The following is a 23,518-nucleotide window of genomic DNA, read 5'->3' as shown; positions in this document are numbered from 1 at the left end:
AATGTCAGTAGTCAGAAAATACTTGCAGTTCTCGATTCCTGACTCATCCAGCTTGGCACATTAAAATAACAGCCCACACACTGAAACAATTATGAGAATAATATGGGGTGTTTTAACAGCTGTAGAGTGGGGGAGGCTGTGGGATGGATGAGTCGTGGAATGCCGAGAGAGGAGAGACCTATCACAATACCAGAAGATATAGGTGCATTTCAATAGCGAGCGAGAGAGAGCTCTACAAAGCCAGCGGTGGGTTCAGTAAGACGTGTGTGGTTTCATCCAGACACTGACACATCTTTGGCACTAGAACAGGTCGTATTTATGAATATTTTCATGTGAATCTGAGGCATTGTAAACCTTTTGAAGGTCAGAGTTATCCCTCAGAGGCAGACATTTCCAGACAGATGTGTATGAAAGACCCGTTAGGCCCATGCAATGTTTAAGTGAGAGACAACTGATAAAAAAAAAAGACATTTTGTATATGCTTCTTTGGTTTCTTGCCAACCGTTAGATGATAGATACATGATGATAAATATGAAGCTGGGCCCAGCAGCTGGCTAGCTTTGCTTAGCATGAGTAGAAATAGGGAAACGGCTCTTTCCAAAGGAACAATACAAAATCGGATAACCAGCAGGAGACTCAGGAGGTGAGGGCTTGTTGTCAGTAGCCGTTCCTGTACTGTAGAAGAAGGTACATAGTGAAAAAGCACGTACCACAACTATCCTTAAGAAATAGATAGTTTCTTATGACGTGGATGATGTGTGTTCGGAGGCCAACCCAGTGGTTCCCTTTAATGTAAAGTGAAGACAAATGTGACAAAAACAAACCAGAAAATCAGTTTGAATTAAAGCCAGTGGCGGTTGATGTTTTCGGCTCGAGGTCTGCAACGTGTCGCATCCGCGAATGTCTGCACACGGAGGCAGCTGCTGCTAAAGGGACCGTTTCCCCCCGAGCAGATTATCGACTGGTCCAGGAGTTTAAACTGGCTCCTCTCCAGTAACAAACCACCACCTTCAGGTTGCAAAGACGCTCATCTTCCTCGTGCAGCCACCCCTCTGGTGTCCATGACTGATGCTCCTCTCGCCACACGAGGCCCCTGGGAAAAAGCACATCAGACAATCCGCTCTGTGACCCAAAACATCTGCTGCTAATATGGGTCAGTTTTATCCCCTCGTCCCCTAAAACACATGACAACTAAATGAAAAACACAAATGGCATGAATCAACCAGGCCGTGTGTTATTTCCCAGCACTTGTATCAACATGCGCGGGAACCTGCTGAGCTGTGAAAAATCTAAGCTAGGACACCCGTTGCTTCTCCTCGGCGCCCCAAAAAAAGGCTCTTCGTGGGCCGGGGTCAAGCGAGGAGAGAGAGAGGATCCCACCGAGTATTTACTGTACAAACAGCAGTCGAGTTATCGTGTCTGGAAAGTGGTATTTGTTGTGACTGTTATAGGGGCGGGGTTAAAGAAAGACGGTCGATCCAGCTGCAGGCTAAATAGCAACGAACGCTTTCAGAAGTTGACTGAGTTGTCTTTGAATATTCTGGGGATTAAGTTTGAAGCAATAATGTGAGGTAGAAAGTTTGAAGAAATGGAGCGATAACCTCCCGAGGGGAGACTAAAGTGCGCCACATCCATCAGGATTATCACGCAAAGGGCAGCAGTTCACCCCACACTGCAGTTACTTGATTAATGCAAACGGGATGACTCACTTTTCCCCAAAAATTTAAAAAAAAAATGCACCTGGACCCATTTCAGTGTCAAAACCCAGCTGTAAAAGTGAGATTTTGTGGGCATGCATAGTGCAGTTGCTTGGCTCACAACCGACGGGGCGCCTTCTTATCAGGTGACAGTGAGAGCTCCGGCGGTATCTGGATCCAGAGGAGAGTAAACATCTGTACTCGACGTGAGCGAGCTGCTAAATAGTTAGTCGGACTGTGATTAAGTGCTCAAACTATGAGGAAGAGCCCAGATAAAGATGTCCATTAGCCGTCACGAAACTCTCCCCAACACTGTCGGTGTGCTGCTTATCTTCAGATAGGAACCCTCGTGGTATTGGTGGATGTTGCCAGTAACCATTTACTGTAGGTGACAAAGATTATTGTTAAAAAAAAATAGTTTCTTCGGTGAACTACATTAGAAATCCATCCAACAAGAGGCCTGTAATTGTCCTCTGCAGCTCTGGGCTCACTTCAGTGTTTTGTTCTTCTTCTGTGGTGCATGCAGGCCTTTGTAGTCCAGTGTTACAATTCATTTTCTGTTCGCTCTGCGGCAGGAAGTAGAGTCAGATGTCGTTTTGCCGTAACTATTCGCCCGTGAATTGCCTTCTTGTTCCAAGGTGCCGCCCCCCCTTCAGACGATATAGCGTCTACTGACCTCTAAATAGGGAAGTTTTATGCAGCCGACCTTTGACTCGTACGTCTCCGTATTTATGTCTGAGAAAATAGTGAAATTATGACACTTAACGCTGTCGCCTGCATGTGTCTGGGGCCGCTCTGTGAAGACTGGGGCCCATTGAGACGACAGGTCAATCCATGACACCCTTCTCTCTTGTTTAATAGTGACGCACTGAAGCACATTCACACTGACATGCCATGAAAATCTAATAAATACCACATTCGAATGGATTGTAAAGCCAGTCATTAAAGTAGTTTTCAGACTGCATTGAACATGTGCTCTTATTACTTTCACAAGCATTTCATTGCGCTGATATAAAGTGTGATTTTAAGAAATGTCTAATAATTGTGAGGTCACAAAGATAAAGCTCGACACCTTCTTTATAAAATTTGTAAAAAAAAAAAAACACACGAGCAGGCTTTGAACCACCGATGATTGGGTAAACCATTCAGGATTAGTCACTGAACGGGTCCATGAACAGGTCTAGTGCCCCCCCCAGAGGCCACGCACTACAAGATCAGATCCAACATTAATTGTAATATTTGCCATAGCCTCTGGTGTTAAGGCACCGGTGTGTTTGATTTTGTTTTTGTTTGTTTTTGTATGTGTCTTTTGTGCGGAACAGCTCTTGCAGATAGACCAATAATCTCTTTGCAATTATCAAACCACGTTCCAGATGTCGCGCCGCTAAAACAGATGGTCTCGCGGTACAATCGGTCAATTCATAACGATAAAGAAAGAGTTTCAACTTAATGAAATAAGCACAAACAAAATCAAGAGCGATTGGGAAAAAAAAAGAAAAAAAAAGATCGTTCGGTGCCGTTACGGTCACAAGGGCTCTTTGTGTGGAGCGAAGCGTTTAGCATCCGCCTCGGCTAATTCAGGTGTCACCTCTGCAGCACATTTTTGACACGTGTTAGCACTGAGCCATCTGTGAGCAACAACTTAGCACACTCGTCTGTCGGAGGGGCGGTTTAGTCGTGTACACGAGGAGCCAGCGGTCGCCTCTTTGATCATCCTCCTGATGTGTGGTCACAGCGGTTTCGCTCCGCTCTCTTTTTGGCCCAATCAGGGGGGCCCTTGAACGCAGCGCGGTCCAACTCCGCTAAACAAGAAACCTGCTCCGCCGCAGAGGCCCCCGCCGCGATCCAATCAATGAGCAATCAGATTCCTTCTTATCTATTTGGCAAGGCTGGCCGTGGACGTTAATCAGCCCCGTATCTCGGTAATGGTGTTCCCGTTAATTGCCTCCCTTTCGTTCTGGCCGTATCCCCTTTCGCTTATGATCTCTATCTGCAAATGAGGTCAGAAAGGCATATGGATCTGGTTACCGAATTCGAAACAGGGGTTGTTTGGAGAACGGCGTTCAAAGAACTGTGCTGTAAGTTCAAGGCGCTTGTCGTCGCTCCCATGTGTTGATGTCACCGCTCCGGCGGGGCCTTAGGAGTTATCCACCGGATCGGTGTTAGCTTCGGCGCTCCAGCAGTCTCCAGGACACAGAACAAATGTCCAGAGTAGTTTTTTTTTTGTCACACAGGTGAGATTTAATAATAATAATAGTAATGCATTTAATTTATATTGCGCTTTTCTTAGTACTCAAAGTCACTTTACACAACATTACAATGTCCAAAAAATTAAAAGTCCCCGTGAGAATGATTTGCATATCCGTTGAGCTTTTGCATCGTTAAACCTGGTAACGGTGTCATATGTGGACCGCTCCGGGGCAAGTCAGCCACCCGTCTGAGTGACATGCAAATGTGATTACAAGAATACAAAATAAAATGCAGATCATGATTTGGTTAATCACTTTCTCGACCATGACCGGCCTGGACTGACCTGGTCTGGAAAGAGGATTCAAAATGGAGTTACGAGTTCAAAGCATGCTGCTGACACAGCGTGACACAAATTATCAAATAAATTTGACAAACGAACTATGATGCAAATACGCGCCTTTGGAGATGGAGATGGCTGTGGGCCAAAAGGTCAGCCGGGTCATACGGAGTCCCCTTAAACACCTTCTTTCACAGCGAGAGGGTAAACCGTCATTTCGTTCTAGCTTCTCCTCATGCATAAATAAACCTGTACCCTCCTTCTCCACAGCCAACCCGTGGGCCTGCTCCAGGGAGCAGAAGGTCTAAGAGCATTCCTCCATGAACACTTTCCCTTTTCGAACTTTGCTTTGATTTCACGCTCGCTATGACCCCCCCCTTCCGCGGCTCTGCCGGTCCCGGACAAGCGACTCCCTACCTGATGAAACAATGGGGGAGCTGTGCTGCGTGACGAAGCTAAGCCGAGCTCGGGGTGGCAGGAAGGGATTGCATTGTCTGCCTACGTCACACTTTAGGAGGGAGGAAAATAAAAAGGGGGGAGACGGCATTATTATTTTTTCCGCAGAGCAAATTAATTAGCAGCAGAACGCTCCTGAAAGAAGAGCTTCTCCAAAGTGGGACGTCTTAGCCGGTCGGTTCTCCTCATAAGCCTTTGTTGTTCACGGGTGCCCAGCTGTTGTGCTGCTGCTGTCAAAAGCAGAGGACCTTCTCCCTGATCTTCAACCTCCTCGCCCCTAATGATGCCCTCGAGGCAGCGGGGCTACAGGGCAGGTGGCAGGGTGAAGCGTCTCTCTGGATGGGACCAACTTGGCTCACTCTGATGACTTCACTCATCTTGTTTGAAGTACAGCGAACGTATTTTAAAAAAAAAAATCCACAAAGATTTGTTGTTGCTTGATTGGTGAAGTTTGAGTGTTTTTCAGGATGATGCATTAACTGAAAGAAAATTGGTGAATGAGAATATACGTAAACACTCACAAACAGCAGATGCGAAGTGTTCGGCACGGATTATTATAACGGTTGGAATCTTGAAGAAGGATTTTTGTAGAGTTAAAAAAGAGAAAAATTTGAAAATACTACTTTTTGTTTTAAAAGTTTCATTACACTATAGATGCAAACTACCTAGAAAATGTAAAAGACTCTGAAACTGTGTGCTTCTCCTTTTATTAACATCAACTAAATTAAAAATAACATACTGAAAACTACTGTAAAATAATCCATGGTCCAGCCACCATCAAGATGATACAATAGTGACCTCTAGTGGAGATTTGATGAAACACCACATTTAAAGATATGGCTCCTTGGAGAAACAAAAAATCTCCGGGTCCCCCACTGAGCCATGGAGAGCTGACACATTATGTCATAAAATTAGAATAAATGTGACCTTCCTCACAAGGTTTTCCCCTGCTTCTTATTCCCCTTGGACAGTTTTTGCTCACAGTCCTGGGTGAGATCCCTCTTGACCCAACAATCTTCCACTGTGAGTCGCCTGACTTCTCCATGCTCTCTAAACGGACCCACTGGGCTGATCCTGGGCAAGCTGCTGCCAGTTTTCGCGGCCGGTTCCGGATCCGGTATCGACCTCCGGGTCGCGTCGGCGGGGGCGGTGCACACGTCTCTCCCTCGGATCGCCTTTGTCCCATTTTGACCTCCGGCTCTCTTCAAAATTGGACCGCAGGTCTTGGCCCTCGTGGGATGGACATCACGTGCGCTCCGCATCCGGGTCTGCTGGTTCTGGAGGTGCAGAGGCTCCTGGGATGAGCGAGGGCCCCAGGAGTCTCGCAGCCCGGCGTTGCGCTCCATGTTGACGCCGGCTTCGTCCATGCACAGCGCCTTCTGGATGGCGTTGACCCTGAGGAGGATGGAGTCGCGTGTCAGGGGGTGATGAAGGCCCCTTCTCTTCATCCGCTCACTCGTCGCCTTCTCGCTCAGCATCAGCGACCGTTTAGGAGTCTCACAGCTCTCCCTGGCTATGAAGGGAAAGTTAACAGCTGATCATAACACATATTTCCACTATCTCCGACACATGGTTTGAGCATGCTTACCTTGTGCTCCGCATGCAGTGGAGGCAGACAGGAAGCGGGTGTGGTAGAGCGGCTCAGCTCCCTCTGGTTTCCTGTTATAGTTGTGCATCTTTTGGCTGTGATCGGCCCCGGCGGAGCCGATGGGAAGCTTTCTGGGCGATTTCTCGGGAGCCGAACCGCCCCGAGCCGCCGCACCTCCCTGCGGCGGCTTCATGTAATCCCAGAACACTTTGGCAAACTGGTAGAGCTTCACACTGGACTTCGTGTTCACTATTATTCTGAAGGACGGCCGTAGAAAGAAATGTATTTGAACTTCTAAACACCACACGAGTGAAGATTTTACAATAAAATGAACGTGCATGTGACTCACCGGTCGTCATGGAAGTGCAGAGACAGTATTCGGATGGTTTCAGCCTCTGCCGTGATGTCTCTTAGACAAACTCCGGTGAGGAAATTAAAAATGCGAATCTTTCCATCTTCACAGCCGGTAATGACACGGAGGTAAAGAAGAGTCAGAGATTTGACCTCCCTGCAGGAAAGTCAACATTTATGGATATTAGAACAGTATGTTTGTATTCGTTACTAATGGTCTTACACTGTCAGGGAACAGCCAATGAGAGAGGAAAAGGCGACAAAAACATATACAGACAATACACTGACGCAGTTAGTTAAAATAAATTGTTAAAGTAACTTTCTGGGCATATATACAAAAAAAAACTACGGAGCCTGAGAAAAGAGGTCATATTTCGAGAAAAAAGCCTGCAAATTTACACAATTAAAGTTGTCATTTTAGAAGGAAAAGTATGGAAACCCATTACCGACAATAAAAGAAAAAAACTATGAGATAATAAGTTTGAGATAATAAGTCGAAAATTATGAGATAGAAAGTCGAAATTAAGAGATCTATCTAATAATTTCGACTTTGTATCTCATAATTTTGACTTTCTATCTCATAATTATGACTTTTTATCTCATAATTGTTTTCTTTTACTTGCGGGCTTCCATAGTAAAGACTTGACTTTCTGAGATTAAATATTTAAATTTACAAAGAAAAACTCACAAATTTAAAAGAAAAACAACTCTTGTATTCTCTGAGGTAAAAAAAAAAAAAAAAAAAAAATCATAGATTTGAGAGAAAATACATTTAAATGTAACAACTGTATAAGAAAAAGTATTTGATCAGAGTATCTGCAAAAGCTTCCTGCTTACTTCGGGTGCTTGAAGGTCATGAGGCAGTCTTCAGCGTCACAGCTGACGCTCCAGGCCATGACCTTACCGCTGGAGTCGCCGGATAAAAAGTGCCTTTGGTCGACAAACAGGCACTTCACTGAGCTCTGGTGGGCGTCGATCTCCTTCAGGGGACAAAACAAAAGATGTTATCAATTCTCGATGACATCCCGTTTAAATGTGTCTGTATTGTTCTCCGCAGATGACTCGTATTCTCACCCGGAGCAGCGACGCGTTCTCCATGTCCCAAACTCTGACGAGGCCCCGGCCGCAGCCGCTGTACACCGTGCTCGTGTTGATCCTCACACACTGGACCGAACTGAGGTGCTGGAACTGAAAATGCTCAAACTCCTTCCCTGTGTGCAGACTCCACACTGGTGATGATTTAAACATTAAAACATAGAGATTATTCTCCTTATTATTAAAAAAGATTGTCTGTGACTCCACTTGATAAATGAAAACAATATTCTTGGATACAAAGGAATGGATGTTTCTGCAGATAACTCAGTAAACTTTCTTCTTGCATCGCTTCAAATCTGCTGACCTTTGACCTTGCAGTCTTTAGCTCCTGAGACCAGCCTATCAGCGTGGACATCCAGGCAGTTGACAGTGCCAATGTGACCGTGCAGCACCATCTCACACCTGTCAGTCTTCAGACCCCAACACCTACAGGTGTGATGGAACGGCAAGTTAACGCCCACCCAGTCACAAGGTAAAATCCTCCTCCTCCTCCTCCTCCTCCTCCTCCTCACCTGATACTCGCATCGTGGCCCGCTGTCATCAGCAGGCCTCTGTCCTCGCAGAGCAGCACGGCCCGGATGCCGCCGTCATGGCCGCTCAGCGCCGACACGGCCTTTGTCTCTGACGCCACGTGGAACAGACGCGCCACGCGGTCCTTGGAGCCCGTCGCCATAAGCGGTCCACCTCTGTAGTCCACCACCCGATATTGGTCCTCTCTGTCGAACCCAAAAACAAACTTTACGACATCAGTCGTGTTTTTTATTTTACCTCCGATGTGCAGATTTGTGGATGAAACAAAAGGGAAATTGAACATCACTCACATGTCAAGCAGCACTGTGGTGAAATACGCACAACAATAAACATTTCGCTCTTCCATTGGCACCGTCTTGGTTTTGATTTTGGCGTAAGCGGCTTCAAATGGCTTCTTGACCTGTGAAACAAAAACCATAAGAGATAACCCACTGATTTACAAACGGTTTATGACACAAAATAATGGACCTCACAGAGCTGCGATGTTGATTCGTTGACCTTTCGGACTTCAGGGTGAACATCCACGTTCTCATCCTCCTTCACGGGTACGGGGACTTCGACGATGTTGGCATAAGTAGGATTGACTTTATTCAAACTTTTGCATTTCTAGAACAGGAAGAAACGAAGAAAGAATGACTGATTATGACATTTAAAATCATTTCACAGGGGAAAAAAATTGTGCCATGCTTGCTGTCACCAAAAGATACAGCGATCCTTAAATTAAATAGTTTAAACATCCACCTTCATCATTGCCTTATTTTGTTTCCGAAAAATCCTCCTGAACTTGATTTCCTCCAAGGTTTCCTTTGCAAGACGCTTCCAGCATTGGCAAACCTTCAGGCAGCATCTCAACGTGTTCTCATCTAACAGACCTGGAAGAAGAAGACAGCAGGTTGTAGCAGCAACATAATGTCTGCATGTCGAGACAATATTAATAACAGTACAAGTTTACAGACATCTATCGAAAGAAAAAAAAACGTTAAGTTACTTGTCATCACTTTTGCACGTCATTTCTTACAGACAATCGGTTGCATGGCAGGGCCTTTTCATGTTCAATGTTCTCGTGTGTGTGTGTGTGTGTGTGTGTGTGTGTGTGTGTGTGTGTGTGTGTGTGTGTGTGTGTGTGTCAGCATCCTGAAGCGCTAAAGAAGTGCACATTATTAAATTCATTTACACCGTAAAAATTAACATACCAGAAATCATTCAAACTAATTAAAATACATCAATAATTTGAATATGGCCGCCTGCATGTGTGTTGCCTTACCTAATATCCTCTTTGACAGATCCACCGGTAGGCAGCCTATGAAGTCTCGGTGCCGGCTCACTCCAGACACAGATTTGGAGGATCCGGGCATCACCATAAGAGCAGGGTCCTCCGAGTCTTCATCACTGCTCTCGTCATGCTGACTGGTATTGCCATGACTCACTGTGCATATAATTACACGTTTTAATAATGAAAATAAGCAATGCAAAGTGTGATTGAGCAAAGATCTGGTTTCATTTAATCACTCCATAAATGAAAAGCCATCTCTTGAACGGGCAGCGGTGAAACTGTCTGTGTCCTTTGCTGGCATCTAGCGGTGGAAACGGTGAATTGCAGTGCAAGAGTCATTTGTGTTGTTTTGTACCTTTAAATTGCAGAAACCCTCGTTTTTGTCTGACCAGGAGCACGCTGGTTAAATTCGCCACCATGCGTAAGAGCTCGCAGTCGCAGAGGGAAAACAGACGGCACAGATAACGTGATTGTATCCAGTGGGGGCTGCTGTGGAACCAGCGCCAGATTCCCTTCACGTCCAGGCCGACTGGTTTCTCGTCCAGCGGCCGGTCTGCGCCGCGGCGGCGCGGGTAGTCCCGCGGGGAAGTGGGGCTCCGTGACCGGACGTAGGTGAACAAAGTCCCCGAGGTGGCCACAGCCAGCACGCCGTGGATGCCCTCGAGCACTCGGGTGTTCCTGCAGCGCAACAGCAGCTCCAACACGAAGCTCCTCTTGAAGTCATCCGACACCTTCCACAAACACCGGGTGGAGGCCGGTGGCGTCGGCGCAAAGGCGCACGTTGGGCACATCCCGCACATGTCGGCGCAACCCTCCGCCGCTTCACGGTACGACACACTTGTACTAAATGTACCTGCTGGCTTCATTTCCACGCTGCGTGGGGTCTTGTTCTGCTCTATGTTTGGCTGCGTGGTCGCGAGGCAACAGTTGTTGTTTTTTTTGCTTTTTTGTTTCTTTGGACAACTTCATTCAGCGCGTTGCCAGGCAACAGGTTGGATGCTCCAGGTAGCCTCCTTTGTCCTGCTCTCGCCAAACGGCATAGGAGGCCTTTGTGGTGGAGTTAGCTAGAATATGAGTTAGCTAGAATATGTTATGGACAAAACATTATGTAAATACTAGAATAAGGAAATAAGTAAAAGTGGAAACTATACATGAGCCATTAAAGACAAAGTTAAGATAATGGTCTGATTAATTGAAGCGAGTCAGCAAGTCTGGTATATTTGTAAACAGTGCACCAGACTAATGTACTACAGTATCACAGTGTGACATAATATAGAGTAGTGCAGTACTGTGTAGTAGTGGATAAAATAGGTAGTATGTCTATGTATGTATATGAATGTCCTCGTACTCAGACTTTCCCTTGTGGAAGGCGTAGTCCTCTCGTCTGATGCTGGACACCTCGAACACGTCGCCCAGCGCCTCTCCAGCTGCACGAGAGCGGATGAAGACCAAGAGTTAGTTGTTGGTGGAAGAAATAAAGCCTCAAATCACCATGAAGCAGTCGTGCTGGAACTTATTTACTGTTTTACAAGTCAAAATGGCGACATCTGCTGGGCAGCCAGAGTTACTGCAGTTTTACAAAGACTATCCAAGATGTGTAGAGACATGGGTGGAAAATAATGTTCAGTCCAGGGGGACATTTGGGCCAAATTTGAAGAATCCCCCCCGAGGCGTTCTGGAGATACTGTGTTCACGAGAATAGACCGGACGCCTCCGGCCATGACAGTCGTGGAGGCATAAAAATGAGCTTTCACCGTTAAACGGCTCTCTATAGTTTTCTCACCTTTCTGCCACTGAGCAGCGTTCCCGTTGCGATGGGCCGGTCCGTTGTCCATGATGATCTACGCAGGAAATGTACAAGTGAACTCGGTACAAACAATGATTTCTACAGAGGAGAATTCTTTGTTATTTTAAAGTTTTAAACATCACCATCTCCCAGTAAGTTGCAGTACTTTTTTTTCTTCTTCTTCTTTATTAAACATTTATTCAATAATTTGCACAAGTACAATTTCATAAATTGACAGTAGCAAATGGCAAAATACATCGTTAATTCAACAAGTCAGGGGCAACTGCAGAGGGGAAGAAAAAAAAGACAAGGCATACAATTAAATAAAAAAGAGGAAACTAAGCACGATTGTGTAATTACAAACATATATTACTGGCAACGCATGAACTACAGTTCTCATGGCCTTTTTTTTGGAACAGCCTTTCAGAGTTTTTATACATAATTCAAATTCTTTGTAAAAAACACGAAAAAATAGGTTTTTGGTTTGTAAATTTACATTTGTGAATATAAAATTTAGCAAAGATGATTAATACATTCATGATTTGTCTTTTCCTCAAATTTTCTGTCATAGCTAACAAATCCAAATATAACATGTTCATTAAATAATATAACATCTTTGTACAAAACATTGCTAATACATTGTGGGACATTTTTCCATAACATTTTGGAGAACTGACAATCCCAAAAAAGATGAGGCACCAGCACAACAATACAGGAAACCACAAAGTGACATGTTGAGAAGAATACAGGCAAAAGCAACTTTACATGGATAAAGAATGGTAAATTATAAGAAAGCATAATATAATTGGCCGAGCACATACAACGTAAAGGCAGATATTGAGTATCGCAATTCAGTGGCGGGCCGTGTATTTTTTACCTAGGCCTGCTGTCTGATATCGTATACATAAATACGCGCACGACGGGATGCTGTTTGGCGCACACTTTGTGGACATCGGCGCCGTGAACAGTTATCTTTTGCACAGCTGTTCACGTTGAGGCAGGACCCCACCCAGACCAAGCCCTTCACCCACAAGGCCTTCAGGGAGCAGTTGGCCAAGGAGATGCTGGAGTTTGCCCCACCCTCCACCACCTGCATGCCCGTGTATATCGGCAGCGAGGAAACACAGGTTAGGAAGCATTGCAAGAGGTGCCTTGATGCTGGAATGCCCAGGGTGAAGACATCCGTGATCTACAGGAAGTGTAATGCTCCTCTCTGCTCCAACTCCAAAAAGAACTGCTACCAGCTGTGGCACGATGCACAGTGACTTCCTGATGGACGTGTGCAAGTAAATGGACAATTTGGTTTGTGTATTTTTACAGTTTAAATCCAAATCCAATTGTCCAATTGTGTAAATAATGTAAATAGTTTATTTGTTTTATATGTTTTTAATTTGCATTGCGAAGGAAATGTTTGCAGTTTTCTAAAAGTAAATCTGCTCCGTTTGGATTCAACATTCAGTTGATTTGTGTGGTTATTTTTGGAACGGGAAAAGAAGTCTTGTTGAGATTTCAAAAAGATACAAACTGCTTTATTTGCATGTATTGAATGACATTAGTGGTGGAGATGTGAAATGTATTACAGTAACTTACTCTAACAGCTTTAAACAGCCTGAGGACTTTAGTAACTTGTAACTGAATCTCTGCTTTTAAGTTTAGTATTGTACATCATATTGTCTGGTGTTCCTGTTGTGTAGAAATAATTATTTTCTTGTACAAAGATGGTCGTTCTTTGCTGAATGCAAATCTGATTTTACCCCAAAAAGACCCAGTTGTGATGTGATAGTACAAATGGATGGGATCAGAACTGTGGTGAGTTCAGGCTGAAACCACCAAGTGAACTTTTTACATTTCTGTTTGTGTCCAGATGAAACAAACTAGACACAACGTGTTGAAAAGTGAGCTTCAGCGGTGTTTTCAGACCTGAGATGGAACCAGGCTGCTGTTTCTCCCTTTATGCTAAGCTTCATTTGAACGCATTCAGTCAACTACTTTGAAATAAAAATGCAACACATTAAGATAGATTGAAATGTTGCTTCCAAGCATGGTAGAAATAACGCAATTAATCATTATTATAGATGCCGACTTTGCATAAGGGAATTACCCACAGTTCATAGCAATGTTATGTTAAACACGTAGTTCCAAAAGGAAGAATGGAGACGTAAAAAAAAAAGGTAAACAAAGAGACACGTGGGCGTTTAGCCCGATAAAATACATTTAATCAGAGGAATGCAAGCAGAAATTATATTTATAATATTTTTTTACATTCATCAAACATTTCGTTTTGACAACACGAGTAAACAGATCATTTAAAATGACTTCTCATCTCGTGAGGAAGACGTTCAAATCAGTGAATAAAAAGTGTAAAATAAATACACAATTGTACACAATATTTGGTTATGTAGTCACGTGATGTGTTGCAGCAAAGTACTGTCCCATTCATATTTACACCATCAAGCCCTCACAGACTCTCACACTCAACCACTCAGCAGCTGACGTCAGTGAGTCCCTGAGGGTTCAGGGTTTGAGGGTTTAGGGGACATTGGGATTGTCCAACGTCTCAATCTCTAGTTTTAAGTCTTCTTCAATACAGCATGAAGTTCATTTAGTAAATTATGGTCCATTTAGAGTCAAACAGACCATAATGCAGAGTATGCTTTAGGGGCGGGGATTACTGTGATTGACAGGTCTCTATCATATTAATACTAATTATTATTAGCTTCATGTATCCAGTGGTTCACATTCACAAAAAAAACATGTTCAATTAGTTTACAACTCTGTTAATGATTCAATTATAAAACCGGTAAATAATGTGAATATAAAAGATATCCATAAACGCGTCAGTAGTGAAGGTCCTATGTTTCTTACTGTCGAACATCATTGATTACAGAACGAGCTCCTGTCGTTAACCTAAAATACTTATTTTATAACATTGATCATTTTATGAAAATCACAACTTAAACAGATTCCAGTACTTCTTTTTTGAAGTCACCATCATGTCATACAATTGTATTAATACTCTATATATTTAAGAGAGAAGGGAACATAGATTTGATTTGATTTTTTATTCATTCATTTGAGGGGAAACCTGGTCACCAGGAGTACACCCATCATGAATAGGACTAATTGGAAATTAGTGTGTACATTTTTGGAGGTCATGTCATACAATTGTATTAATACTCTATATATTTAATAAGAGAGAAGGAAACATAGATTTACTTTTAATTTTTTTTATTATTCATTCAAGGGGAGAACCTGTAGTAGACCCATCATGAATAGGACTAATTGGAATATTAGTGTCCAATTAGTGTTTTTTGATTATGTGGGAGGAAACCTGAGTACCAGGAGTAAACCCATGCGAACACAGGGAGAATATGCAAACTCCACTCAGAGACAAGGGTGGAGGTGTCTCTGTGAGGCTGCAGCGTTAAATCACTGCAGCCACTGTACTGTCCTTGATTGGTTCCAGCTGTCTGCCCCACACCTGCCTGAATAGACTGGCCTGGGTAATTGAACCGTGCCATACTACCTCAACCAGAGGGGTGTCCTCAGCAGCCGGGCTGTTCTGCGCCACTAGGGAGAGCGATCTCCTCTCCCCATTCAATTAACATGGACTCACATTTTACATTGGGTGTTTGACAGAGTAGGCCCCACTACTTGTAAAGACATTTAAACTGGGGGCCCTGCAGTAAGGTGGCACTGGTGAGGTGGTCTTTGAAGGCAAAGCGTTCCCTAGTGTGTCCAAGTATGGTGTCACAAACCTACAGATAAATATATAGAGAGACAGACAGATAAGTGGGGAAATATCTACTACAAACAGGCTTCCTACTACAGACAAAAGCCAACAATCAGAGTTGACAAAAAACTATGTTTTGTGTGTCTTGATGGCTCATCAACAGACACAAGGCCAGGAGCCACCTTGATGCGCTAGCCTGGAGCTAACACACACACACACTCTAAACACAGGCATCTGCTGATTTTGACACTCCTGCAGCAATCCTTCCAAGCTCATCTGCCCGGCGCTTCCTCGGCTGCTCAGAGCCACTGAGCTCCACACTTAGCATCCAGCTAACGAGCTCCGGTTAGCATATCGGCTTGAGGAGAAGCTCCGGGTGTACGTCCTCCCGCGGTCAGTGCTTTGCTGCTGAATTTTTGAATCCAGACGTTCGGGTCCCAACTCTTTCAGCCTCTTCTTGTCAACACCTGACCGTCGGTTGAAAGGTGTTTCGCGTAGAGATACCACAGAGTTTTCAGTCGCCATACTAACACAATCAAAGCCTCTGCTAGTGTTGCTCTCGTAGCTACGTGGGAGCTATATGGGCTGTGAGGGAATGATAAAGGTCTCTAATTCGACGAATAGTCCAACCACGTTGCAATAAGAAACAATGTCATTGGCTAGGGCGCACTTTTGTGCGCCCGAAGATTCTCGTTTCATCCGTCAATGAGAAGCTGTCCTAGCCGTAACGCCTCTGAAATGTTTGCTCGCTTCCATAAGGCTCGTTCGAGATGAGCCAGTTCTGCGCAGAATCGATCGGCGGCGATCGGCGCGCAATGCATGCCGGTTAGATTTGTGTCCGACTTGCTCCCGACTTGCTCTGACGTCATGCACACGTGGTCAACGATACTCTCACGAGATCAAGTCGCCGTTGATTTCAGAGTCAGCCGTTGCTTTCCGACGACTGCGTGGCCCAGTGCATGATGGGAAACGCCTGGCTGTCACCACATCAGAGAGCTAATTAGCTCTTAGATCCTCTGCTGCCATTGCTTGCGCTGCTTCCTCGGCGTGTCTTTGTGTAGACAGGTGTTATGGTGATGTTGGTCTTGCGGACGAGCCGGTGGCGGTGGTTGTTGTGGAGGACGATACATGTGCGGACGGGAGGGTCCCCAGCACCTGTAAGTTCTCGGATACATGACAGGAAGAGCAAATGGGTGATGTGGTTTTAAAGCATTTTGGATCTTTTTCCTCAGATATTGAGGTTTTTAAAATATGTCAATTCCTTAGCCGCTTGCCTTCTATCCATACATTCAACTTATTTTTCCCACAACATTAAACATTTCTTATGTTTCTCTATTTAGTTTAAGTCTTTGACTTTGACCTTCTGGCTTTTTAAATCTTTATCCTTCCCTTCTAAGTCTTTTCGTAATATTCCCAGTTTTGTTCTACTAAAAGAACAACAAACAAGCCCATCTTACGTGAGGAGGCTGGGGGCGTGAGGGAGCCAGAGGAAGAGACGGCAACGCACACTCAGAAAGAGTCCTCCTCTCCACCACCTGTTCCAGAAACTCCTGCTTGCAGCCGATGATGGAGCCGGCCTTCTTTACTAGCTTGTTAAGTCTGTTGGTGTCACCGGCTCCAATGCTGCTTCCCCAGCAGACTATGGAGAAGTACAGGGCGCTGGCCACAACCGACTGCTAGAACATCTCCAGCATCTTGCTGCACACATTGAAGGATCGAAGCTTCCTCAGGAAAATTGCAGAGGGTCCAGCGACGATTTCACCTGCAGTCGGAGGTGGGCCAAGACCAGCCTCTCCAGCACCTTCATCACATGGGAGGTGAGGGCAACCGGTCGGTTGAGGACGGATGGAATCGACTTCTTTGGGACAGGGACCAGGCACGACGTCTTCTACAGCACCGGACCTCCTCCTGCCTCAGGCTCAGTTGTAGAGGTGCTGCAGGACACCAGACAGCTGGGTGGCGCAGGTCTTTAGGACCCTGGGGCTGATTCCATCAGGTCCTTCAGCTTTGCCTTGGTGGAGTTTCTCCAGCTGTCTTCTCACCTGGTCAGTCATCACAGAGAGGGGGGGAGGGTGGAAGAGCCCATTGTTATTGTTGTTGTTGAGGGCTCAGTGGAATAGCCATTGGATGTTGAGGGCTCAGTGTTTGTGCAGCTCAGCAGAGGGGGGGGGGGAGAGAAGGGGAGGGGGGGAGGTGTGGTGAGTGGAGGAGACGGATGAGGGCTGTGAACTAAACCTATTGAAGAAACAGTTTAGCTCGTTGGCCCTCTCCAGGGAGCCCCCTGACTGTCTCCCTCCCACCTTGACGCCAGTAATCTGCTTCATTCCGGTCCACACCTCCCTCATGTTGTTCTTCTGGAGTTTGGCCTCCAGCTTCCTCCTGTAGGAGTCCTTGCCCTCCCTGAGCTTCACCTTCAGGTTGCGCTGGACTCTCCTTAGCTCAAAATAAAATAAAAAACATACAGGCAGCTACTGTGACAGGCAGCCGCTGGCACGCCGCCATTTTAAGGACTTGTTGGAGTAACAAATGTATTTTGCTGTTTGCTACTGTCAATTTATGAAATTGTAATTATTAAATAAATGTTTAATAAAAGAAGAAAAAAACTCTGTAAGTACTGCAACTTACTGGGAGATGGTGATGTTTAAAACTTTAAAATAACAAAGAATTCTCCGAATTATCCGGTCTATTCTCGTGAACACAGCATCTCCAGAAAGCCTCGAGGGGGGGATTCTTCAAATTTGGCACAAATGTCCCCCTGGACTCAAGGATGAACTTATCATAGACTCTATGAAGCCTCAAGTTTTGCATTCGGGTTGTCGCCATCTTGTCTTTCATGCAAAACACCAAATAAGACATTCTTTCATACAATCTGTCACCGTGACCTCACATCTTCCCCGTAACTGAACAAACTGCTGTTTAAGATGGTGGGATGCAGTTAAAAGCTTGTGAAGATAATTGTGTGCAACATTTGACACTTCTTCCCCCAGTGCCAAGAGTTGCATGCATTTTTCTCTATTTAATATCATTATGAGTGTTTGGCTCAAGCCATTTTAAAACATACATTTGCTATCTCGCTATATTAATTTATCATAACTTTTGCCTTTTTCAGGGAATAATGTATGGGGGGGGAGAGGATATGTCACTCTTACCTGTCTTAAAAACTTGAGAGCCCTGATAATATAATAAAACAAACATATATAGTATAGTATAGTACAGCAATATAACAATGAAAGTCAAATGTAATCTGGTAAAGTGTAGTATGTTCTAATAATATAATATAGTGTAATACACGTTTGCATCAGTAAATATATACACAACGTGTATTTTGTGAATATATCCAGCAGAAGAAAAAAAGAGTAAATTTGTCTCAATTTAACATCACAACTAAATACTTTTATAATAAGTGTCTGATGGAAGGAAAACACGTGCGCCGCCCGGGAATCGAACCCGGGTCGCAAGAATGGGAATCTTGCATGATACCACTACACCAGCGGCGCCGTTATAATTAGAGGCGACCACAGACTAGAACTACTCAGTTGATAGCATGTGTCATAAATTTCACCAAAATAAAGCCAGTGTCAAATGTTTAAATGTGACTCTTTAGCGAATTTAGTAGATGAAAGACATCTAAGGTCATTTCAAGTTAGCTAAGTGAGTACTTTTTATTTGGAAAAGAACAACAGAAGGACGTCAATGTCGACCTTTATGCTGAAAGTGGGATTGATTTGCTTCCGGGTGAAAAACTGCGTCAGTCTCAGGATAGTTTGGTTTCAGGTCCAGTCCGAGGCACTAAAACCAGATCTCCACGGAGCAAAACATACGGAGGAGTACAGCCGCTGTGGCTCGAGCAGGAACACACGTTTCGTCTAAAACAGAAAGTCTGCATTTAGAAAAGCAATTGCTTTGTGTTATATAATGCACGAGAGCCGCACAGCAGCTGCTATCTTTTAGCCCGCCGTGCTAACGCTGCGTTATTAGCCAGCGCTCCGTGGAGTAATGTGTCTTCAGGAGCGCTAGTTCCCATCGACTCAACCCCAGAATCTGCACTCATGTCGGGCAAGAGCACCGGGGTGGAGTGGGTCGAGACCACCGAGGAGGTCGTGATAACAGAGGAGTGCATAAGCAACAGCCCTGCAGGTATGAGACGTTTACTAGTGCTACATTTACACTGGTGATGTGACTTGTTTTCATGTATACGTTGTATCTAATTGGTGCCTTTTTTGTTGTTGTTGTTGTTGTTGTTTTGTTTAGTGATGCCTGTTTTAGAGGCAGCAGAAACGCCAATCCAGAAGTTGCTGGACACCGTGGGACATGGAGATAACCCCGAGGCTGACTTCTGTAAGCAAGAGACCCTCTTTCCTCCTCTGCTGCATTAATGTTTGTTTTTATTCCTTTTAATGAAAGTTAAATAGCATAAAGTTAAACTGCCGTGTTCCCTTTTTGTTTTCCAGATTGTGAGGAGTGTCTGACTCTCTTCCAGGACCAGAGCGATCCTGCCACCGTTGCCGTCGGCCCGTCTTTCATCCTTGACTTTCCGGCCAGCACGGGTCTCCCCCAGAGGGCCCTCCTCACGCTGCCCTACGGCCTGATGGTGGGCAGATCCAGCGTTCCCAACGCCGGCGTTGGGGTCATAAATCACGGGCCGACGGTGTCTCCAGGAATGCATTTTGGACCATACGAGGGGGACGCGACCACGAGGGAAGACGCCATGGCGAGCGACTTCTCCTGGGAGGTGAAATTGGATGTGACCTCTCTAAATACTTCTTACAGTGGTTATTCATTGTTAAAATGTGCATATTCTGTCAAAAATACCCTGCAGATTTACAAAGAAAAAGATGAATATGAGTACATTGATGCAGCCAGAGAATCTCACTCCAACTGGATGAGGTAATGTATTGAATTCAGTTTCTTTTTCAGCCTCAGAATTTTTTTTTTTATAAAAGTACTCCGATTTTCTTCTCTCTTCTCACGCAGGTACGTGAACTGTGCTCGTAACAAAGAGGAGACCAACCTGCTGGCGGTCCAGTACAAAGGCAGCATCCTCTTTCATTGCTGTCGCGCCATACACCCGGGAGACGAGCTCATGGTGTGGCCCAGCGCCAAATTTCTGGCCCGGTTCAGTGACGCTTGGAGCCAGGTGTGGGTTATGAGGTTGAATGCAACAGGTACCTTTTACTACCCAAGTTTCCCTCGACACAAAAATAACGTTCATTTCAAAAAACCTGGTTATGATTATTTTGTTCTCTTCCCAAATTGTAGAGAGTAACGCAACTGCGACGTCTCAGATCTTCCCGTGCTCTCACTGCCAGCTGTCCTTCACGACGGAGTCCTTCCTCCAGCGGCACACAGAGCGCTTCCACGTGCAGCCTGAAGGGGGCAGTGCGGCGCCGGCTGCCGAGGCGGCGCAAGCCGGAGATCCCGCTTCCGACGCGGACTCGGCTCTCCCTGCGACCTCCCTGGTGGTGTTTTCCGTTGACCCCGTCGAGTCCAAGACGTGCGACGATTGCGGGAAGACTTTCAAGCAAATCCCTCACCTCAGGAGGCACAAGCTGTGCGTCCACTCGAACAAGCGTCCCTACTGCTGCCCGCAGTGCAGGCGGAGCTTCAGCCAGGCGTCCGGCCTAATCCGACACCAGCTGGTTCACAGGAAGCACGGGAACGCCGTTCCCGATGCGGAGAGCTTGACGCCGAGATCCGAACTCTTTATATCTGCAGATCCAGCTGTCGCTGAGGAAACACAGGACGTGAGTGAAAGCGAGAATGCACAAGAAGCTATGGATGTAGCGGAAACCGAGAGCAGTCCCGCTGGAGAGGCGGAAACCTCCCAGCTCAGTTGTTCGGACTGCGGCAGGAGCTTCACAAACGAGGCGACCCTGAGAAAGCACAAGGCGACTGTCCACGAGAGGCTGCGCCCGTACGTCTGCACCCTGTGCCAGAAGTGCTTCGGCCAGTACAACGACCTGACCCGGCACCTGCGGCACCACCAGAAGCAAAGCAAGAGGGTGAAGAAGGTGAAAGAGGCCCCGGAGGAACCTGCCACCATGCCCTTTAGCTGTGCCGAGTGTTCGCTGGCGTTTGCCTCGGTGGACGCCCTTCAGCAGCACATCACGGAGCACCACGCGGAGGAGGTGGAAAATCAAGAGGACGATCGGAGCCGCGATCCGGACTTCAGCCCCGAAATGTCAGTGGCTGAAACGGTTGAGTCTGTCCAAAAACGTCAGAGGCCTCAGCGACTCGGAGCCGGGTCCAAAATTTCGGCCATAACCAAGCTCATCGCCCCAAAACGAAGGGAGAAGTCGTTAACCGGCCCCGCGAGGAGCTCTGGCGACGAGGCGCCGGCGAAGCCCAAATGGTTCAGATGCAATCGCTGTAAGCGGATCTACGGGAACCCGGACGACCTCAAAGCCCACAAGTGCGCGTCGAAGCAGCTCAAGTGCGGTCGGTGCGAGGCGACCTTCAGCAAGCCCGGCTTCCTGAAAAGACACGAGCAGGTGGCGCACGAGGACGCCAAGTCTTACAGCTGCGACCGCTGCGACAAAGTCTTCTCCACGTCGGGCAACCTCAAGCAGCATCAGAAGAGCAACACTTGCATGAAGTATCACTGCACGTCGGAGCTTTTCCCGTGCTCCTTCTGCCAGTTCTCCTTCACCATGAAGAGCTACCTCATCAAACACGTCAAGAGGCACCACCCGGGGGAGTATCTGCCTCACTGCGACTCCGACAGCCTCGCCGATCAGCTGCAGGAGGTGGAGGAGGAGGAAGAAGAAGAGGAGGAAGAAGAAGAAGAGGAGGAGGGGAAAACGTACGTGTGCCCGCACTGCGGGAAGAGCTGCGCAAGCGGCAAAGCGTTCAAATCTCACACGTGCTTCCAGCAGGTGAAGGTGCTGTACTTGTGCACCGACTGCGGGAAGGGCTTCACCAACCACTACGGCCTCAAGCAGCACCAGCGCGTGCACACGGGCGAGAAGCCGTACACCTGCCCCCACTGCGGAAAGAGCTTCTCGTACACCGGCCAGCTCAACGTGCACCTCAGGACTCACACGGGGGAGAAGCCGTACCTGTGCACGCACTGCGGGGAGAGCTTCCGGCAGTCGGGCGACCTGAAGCGGCACGAGAGGAAGCACACGGGCGTGCGGCCCTACAGCTGCCCCGAGTGCTGCAAGAGCTTCAGCCGCCCGCAGAGCCTCAAGGCCCACCAGATGCTGCACCTGGGACAGAGGATGTTCAAGTGCACCCAGTGCGGCAAGAGCTTCTCCCGAAACTATCATCTCAGGAGGCACCACCAGAAGATGCACTTGTAGTCGCACAGCCCAGGAGCCGAGATTGCACTAAAATGAAATGTGAAGTACTTTCCAGAGTTGCGGAGCACTTTTGAATGTTCTGTACATGCTGTTATTTTTAATTTAAGTTTGTTCAAAGTGAAAAGCGTTGCATAACCAAAAGTTTAGATTTTTATGTTAAGAATAAGCGTGACACTTAAGTCACTGCAATTAACTAAAAGAAGTTTGCTCTTGTCAAATCGTTATTGTCTCAATGAAATAAAAGAAAAACACCAACTTCACCATCACTGTTGACCATTTATTCCACAAAACATACAATGCAAAGCATGTGCACTGTACAAGCCTTAATATTATGAAAATACTCATAACCATGCCTGTTTTTTTTTTCTCAATTCATTAATCTTAATTTTGTTTCTGTAGTTTTTAAATGACAGTAAAACTGTCTACTGAACATTGCTTTTGTCAGTGTTTGTCCTTGTTAGCTCATATTTCCACCTTGACTATATTATAAATATCAAGTAAAATTAAAATATTTCAGTCTTACCTGAACTATACAAACATACTGGTATGACAGTTGACACAAGTAGACTCAATTTCATTTTAAACTGTGCGTAAATTGAAACAGGCGAGAGCCTGGCAGTGTATTCCATGTGCTACACACAGCGGTGTCCAGTGCAGCTGCTGGTTCGAGACACAAGCTTTTTAAAAATCAATATCTTTGCTGCTGGTAACGGCTTCCTTTTCACAATCTCAGTCCAGTAATGTTTCTTATATCAGTAGTCCTAACTAATACCAGTTCCACAAGTCCTTGACAACATCCATTTGGAGGGGAGAAGAGATCCATTTTTCATCCGTGGCACAGCAGTTGTGTGGAGGCTTGTTTCTGTGGTCCTTTTTTTTATTTTTATTTTTTATTTGAAAGAAGCAAAGGGGTTGAAACCGGAGAGGTTGGACGCTCGTTGATGAGTCTTTTGGTGTGTAAAAAATACACAAACACTTCTGAAAGGTAGGCAGCAGGTGGTTCTCAAGGTTAAGTGAGAAGGTTGGGTTACAGTTTCTACTATCTCGAAGACGCCTTTAAAACATAGTTTCTTCCTCCGTTCCAGTGAAGCACCTTGTTGATGTCTTCTTCAGTGCAATCTCCATCCAATTTACATCACATAAAATATACAACAACCCTCAATCTCATTAGTTTATATTA

At 45.8% G+C, this 23,518-nt stretch overlaps 2 protein-coding genes across 2 annotated transcripts; one reads left to right on the top strand and one right to left on the bottom strand.

Annotated features, from left to right (window-relative positions):
- Window positions 1-5,612: 5,612 nt before the first annotated feature.
- fbxw10 (F-box and WD repeat domain containing 10) lies at window positions 5,613-19,088 on the bottom strand (the record flags this gene model as incomplete). The annotated part of the gene is made up of 15 exons (XM_079237256.1): window positions 5,613-6,193; window positions 6,269-6,525; window positions 6,618-6,776; window positions 7,457-7,599; window positions 7,694-7,848; window positions 8,019-8,140; window positions 8,227-8,430; window positions 8,536-8,645; window positions 8,744-8,851; window positions 8,987-9,117; window positions 9,510-9,671; window positions 9,874-10,338; window positions 11,302-11,359; window positions 17,338-17,470; window positions 19,003-19,088. The coding sequence occupies 15 exons, from the start codon at window positions 19,086-19,088 to the stop codon at window positions 5,613-5,615; spliced, it is 2,874 nt and encodes a 957-aa protein (XP_079093382.1).
- LOC306754174 (histone-lysine N-methyltransferase PRDM9-like) lies at window positions 19,087-22,598 on the top strand (the record flags this gene model as incomplete). The annotated part of the gene is made up of 5 exons (XM_079238093.1): window positions 19,087-19,174; window positions 19,289-19,375; window positions 19,489-19,924; window positions 20,012-20,202; window positions 20,297-22,598. 5 exons carry the CDS (start codon window positions 19,087-19,089, stop codon window positions 22,336-22,338), a joined length of 2,844 nt encoding a protein of 947 aa, XP_079094219.1. The 3' UTR covers window positions 22,339-22,598.
- Between the last annotated feature and the right edge of the window lie 920 nt (window positions 22,599-23,518).

Source organism: Taurulus bubalis (genome assembly GCF_910589615.1).
Source record: "Taurulus bubalis genome assembly, chromosome: 2".
NCBI classification, from domain to species: Eukaryota; Metazoa; Chordata; class Actinopteri; order Perciformes; family Cottidae; genus Taurulus; species Taurulus bubalis.
The sequence above is the reverse complement of the archived record's forward strand: the minus strand, read 5'-3'. Positions and strand labels throughout refer to the sequence as shown.